The following is a 3,465-nucleotide window of genomic DNA, read 5'->3' on the forward strand; positions in this document are numbered from 1 at the left end:
TATTCCACTGAGGAACAGCTCTAACCGTCAGGAAGTCCTTTCTAATGTTTAGCCAAAAACTCTTTCAGTTTAATTTCAACCGGTTGGTTCTGGTCTGACCTTCTCGGGCAACAGAAAACGACTCAGCACCATCCTCTCTATGGCGGCCCTTCAAGTACTTGAGGATGGTCATCATATCCCCTCTCAGTCATCTCCAAGTTAAATATACTCGGCTCTTTCAACCTTTTCCCATAGGACTTGGTCTCCAGACCTCTCACCATCTTTGTTGCCCTCCCCTCTGGACACATTCCAGCTTGTCTAGATCTTTCTTAAATGGTGATGCCCAAAACTGAACACGATACTTGGCACAATAATTTGTGGAGAGGGGACGTGGTTGAGCGGCACGGGTTTTGCTTTGCATACAGAAGGTCCCAGGTTCACTCTCCAGTTGAAAGGATCGAGTCACAGGCAATGCTCCCTCTAAGCGGTGGAGTCTTGTGAGCAAAAATTCTACTTTGTGAGCGACTGGCATTAAAGTTGTGAGCGAGTGATTTGGCTACTGCATAAATTAGTTTGCCCTGGCGCCATCCTTAACATAAGAACCTAAGAGAAGCCAATGTTGGATCAGGCCAGTGGCCCATCTAGTCCAACACTCTTGTCACACAGTGCCCCAAAAATACCAGGGGCCATCAGGAGGTCTAGCAGTGGGGCCAGGACACTAGGAGCCCTCCCACTGTTGCCCCCTCCAAGCACCAAGAATACAGAGCATCACTTGCCCCAGACTGAGAGTTCCTATCTATACCTTGTGGCTAATAGCCACTGATGGATCTCTGCTCCATATGTTGATCCAGTTCCCTCTTGAAGCCATCCATCCTTCCTGAGCTGAGACAAAAATGTGTGAGCCGGAGGCTAAAAAACTGTGAGCTAGCTCACACTAACTCAGCTTAGAGGGAACACTGTTCACAGGTGATACAAAAGACCTCCACCTGAGATCTTGGAGGGCCTGTGCTGATCAGAGGAGACGAGACTGACCATGCTAGCCCAAGGCTCGGTAGAAGGCAGCTTTGTGCATTCACCGCTGGTGGCTACTTTTCTTCATTGTAAATCTCTGTGTGATATCAGAGCCCGTTGCAGTTTGCAGAGGAAGTCTGTCGACAAAAGGGAAGAAAAGGGCAACTAGAATGATAAAAGGGTTGGAACACTTTCCCTATGAAAAAAGGTTAAGGCGCTTGGGGGCTCTTTAGCTTGGAGAAACGACGGCTGAGGGGCGACACGATCAAGGTCTGTAAGAGTATGCATGGGATAGAGGAGGTCGAGAAAGAAGTCCCTTTTCTCTCTTTCTCACCATACAAGAACTCGTGGGCACTCCATGAAATTGCTGAGCGGTCGGGTTGGAACGGATAAAAGGAAGTCCCTCTTCACCCAAAGAGTGATTTACACATGGAATTCACGGCCACAGGAGGTGGCGGCGGCTACAAGCACGGACGGCTTCAAGTGGGAATTGGATAAATATATGGGGCAGAGGTCCATCAGTGGCTATTAGCCACAAGGTATAGATAGGAACTCTCAGTCTGGAGCAGGTGATGCACTGTATTCTTGGTGCTTGGAGGGGGGCAACAGTGGGAGGGCTCCTAGTGTCCTTCTGGCCCCACTGCTGGACCGCCTGATGGCACCTAGTAATTTTTGGCCACTGTGTGACAGAGTGTTGGACTGGATGGGCCACTGGCCTGATCCAGCATTGGTGTCTCTTATGTTCTTACGAAAGGTTGAATACCAGACAGAGCCCCTTTGACCTTGCAGTGCCTTTAAAATGCTCCCTCCCTCTCTCCCTCCTCCTGGTGGGGGTCCTTCTTTCCTCCTCTACCTGTTCCAGCTCAACTGATTTCTTCCTTTCCGGTCTTCTCTTCTTTCCTTCAGCGGTGATCCCTCTGACTGACTCTGAACACAAGTTACTGCCTTTGCACTTTGCGGTTGACCCAGGGAAAGACTGGGAGTGGGGGAAGGATGACAACGATAACACCAAGCTGGCCAAGTAAGACCTGTTTCTTTGTTTGCTTGTTTTTAAAGAACCGCTAAGATTCCAGCATCAGCTTAGCTTGAAGACATCAGGGTATCTGGGACGTGGTAGCTGGACCGTTACTGAGCCGGCATGCTTAGTAGCAGCCCTAGAACAAAAAGCCATGTGGAGTTGTTTGAGCCCCCTGCGGTTCTTGCAGTGCCGATGGGTCACGTGACGATTCCACACTCCTGTGAACTGAGCGCTTCGGCCTTGCGTTGAAGCCCTCGTGACTAACAAGCGCGAGTTTGGGTCTGGCGCTAGAAGGCTTTCGTGCAGAGCTGGCTTCCCGGGGGGAGCTGCTGGGTGTTCCAAGAAAAAGTCCCCCCCCCCCAATTTTTTGCTGAGCTGTTTCCTCTCAGACGGACGGCCGCATTGGCACCTGCAGCCTGAGAGTGCCCTTGCTTGAAACGCTGTGTGGCTGTTTCTCTTGATTATGCGCTAGCGTCCTGTGGCTGTACTGTTTCGGTAATTAATGTGGTGTGTGGTCTTTCCTTTCCCTTTTCTCTCTCTTTCTCTCTTCCCCTCCCCACCCCTTTCTCAGTTTGATTCTCTCTCTGGAGGCAAAACTCAACCTTCTGCACAGTTACATGAATGTAACCTGGATACGCATACCATCGGAAACACGGGTAACCCACCACTTTTGTTCTGCATCAGCTGCTCGAGGGAGATGAGAGCAGGCCTGTAGCTAGGATTTCATGGCTCATGGGGCAATTTTTTTTCTGGTGGGGCTGCCATTGTTTGCCATAATGAAGGGGGTGGCACACGCCCCTCTCCCTCCCCTCCTGCAAGATTTAAAGGGCCCTCCAGCTGATCAGCGGGGAGCTCATGCCCTGCCGATCAGCTGGAGGGCTGTTTAAATCTTGCTCGAGGGAGTAAGGGAGGGGGGCGCATGCCACCCCTGGTTCTTTTCAAAATCATTTAAAGGATTCCTTTAAATGCTTTTGGGAAGAAGTGGGGGGGGGCTTTAAGGAAGGGGGCCGGCTTTTAAGGAAGGAGGCAGAGCCCCCAATAGCCCCACTGTAGTTTAGGGCCAGGACGAGAGCCAGCAGTGTGGGTCTGTGCTCACGGAGGGGGACAGGGGGCACAAGATTCTATGATGGTCTTCTGGCACAAGGTGTCACGGGCCGGGGTGCCAGTCAAAGGGAGTCCAGAACAGGCCAAGGTCAGGAGCCAAGAAGACAGTGCAGAGTCCAAAGCCAAGCCGGGGTCAGGAACCAGAAACACAGAGCCAAGTCCAAAGCCAGGGGGTCCGTCAGGAGCCAGAAACACAGAGCCCAAAGCCAGGAGGTTCGAAGGTCTAGGTACAAGAGCCAAGCGAAGCCGAAGTGGATGCAAGCAGTACAAAGCTAACTCGTTGCTTGCACGAAGAGTACTGCCTGGAATGTGGAGTTAATTGCGGCTACCAATTAGACAGCTTCACGGCTGCC

General features: G+C 51.5%; 1 protein-coding gene across 1 annotated transcript in view; it reads left to right on the forward strand.

The window, feature by feature from the left end:
• Window positions 1-2,664, forward strand: part of LOC107125713 (OTU domain-containing protein 7A-like) — a gene marked incomplete at its 3' end in the record, with an annotated part of 62,396 nt that extends 59,732 nt beyond the window's left edge. Inside the window, exons 9-10 of the mRNA XM_015429165.1 lie at window positions 1,897-2,011; window positions 2,580-2,664. Coding sequence (XP_015284651.1) covers window positions 1,897-2,011; window positions 2,580-2,664 — 200 coding nt within the window. The remainder of the gene's footprint in view (window positions 1-1,896; window positions 2,012-2,579) is intronic.
• Between the last annotated feature and the right edge of the window lie 801 nt (window positions 2,665-3,465).

Source organism: Gekko japonicus, unplaced genomic scaffold, assembly GCF_001447785.1.
Source record: "Gekko japonicus isolate JY-2015 unplaced genomic scaffold, Gekko_japonicus_V1.1 scaffold2703, whole genome shotgun sequence".
Lineage (NCBI taxonomy): Eukaryota > Metazoa > Chordata > Lepidosauria > Squamata > Gekkonidae > Gekko > Gekko japonicus.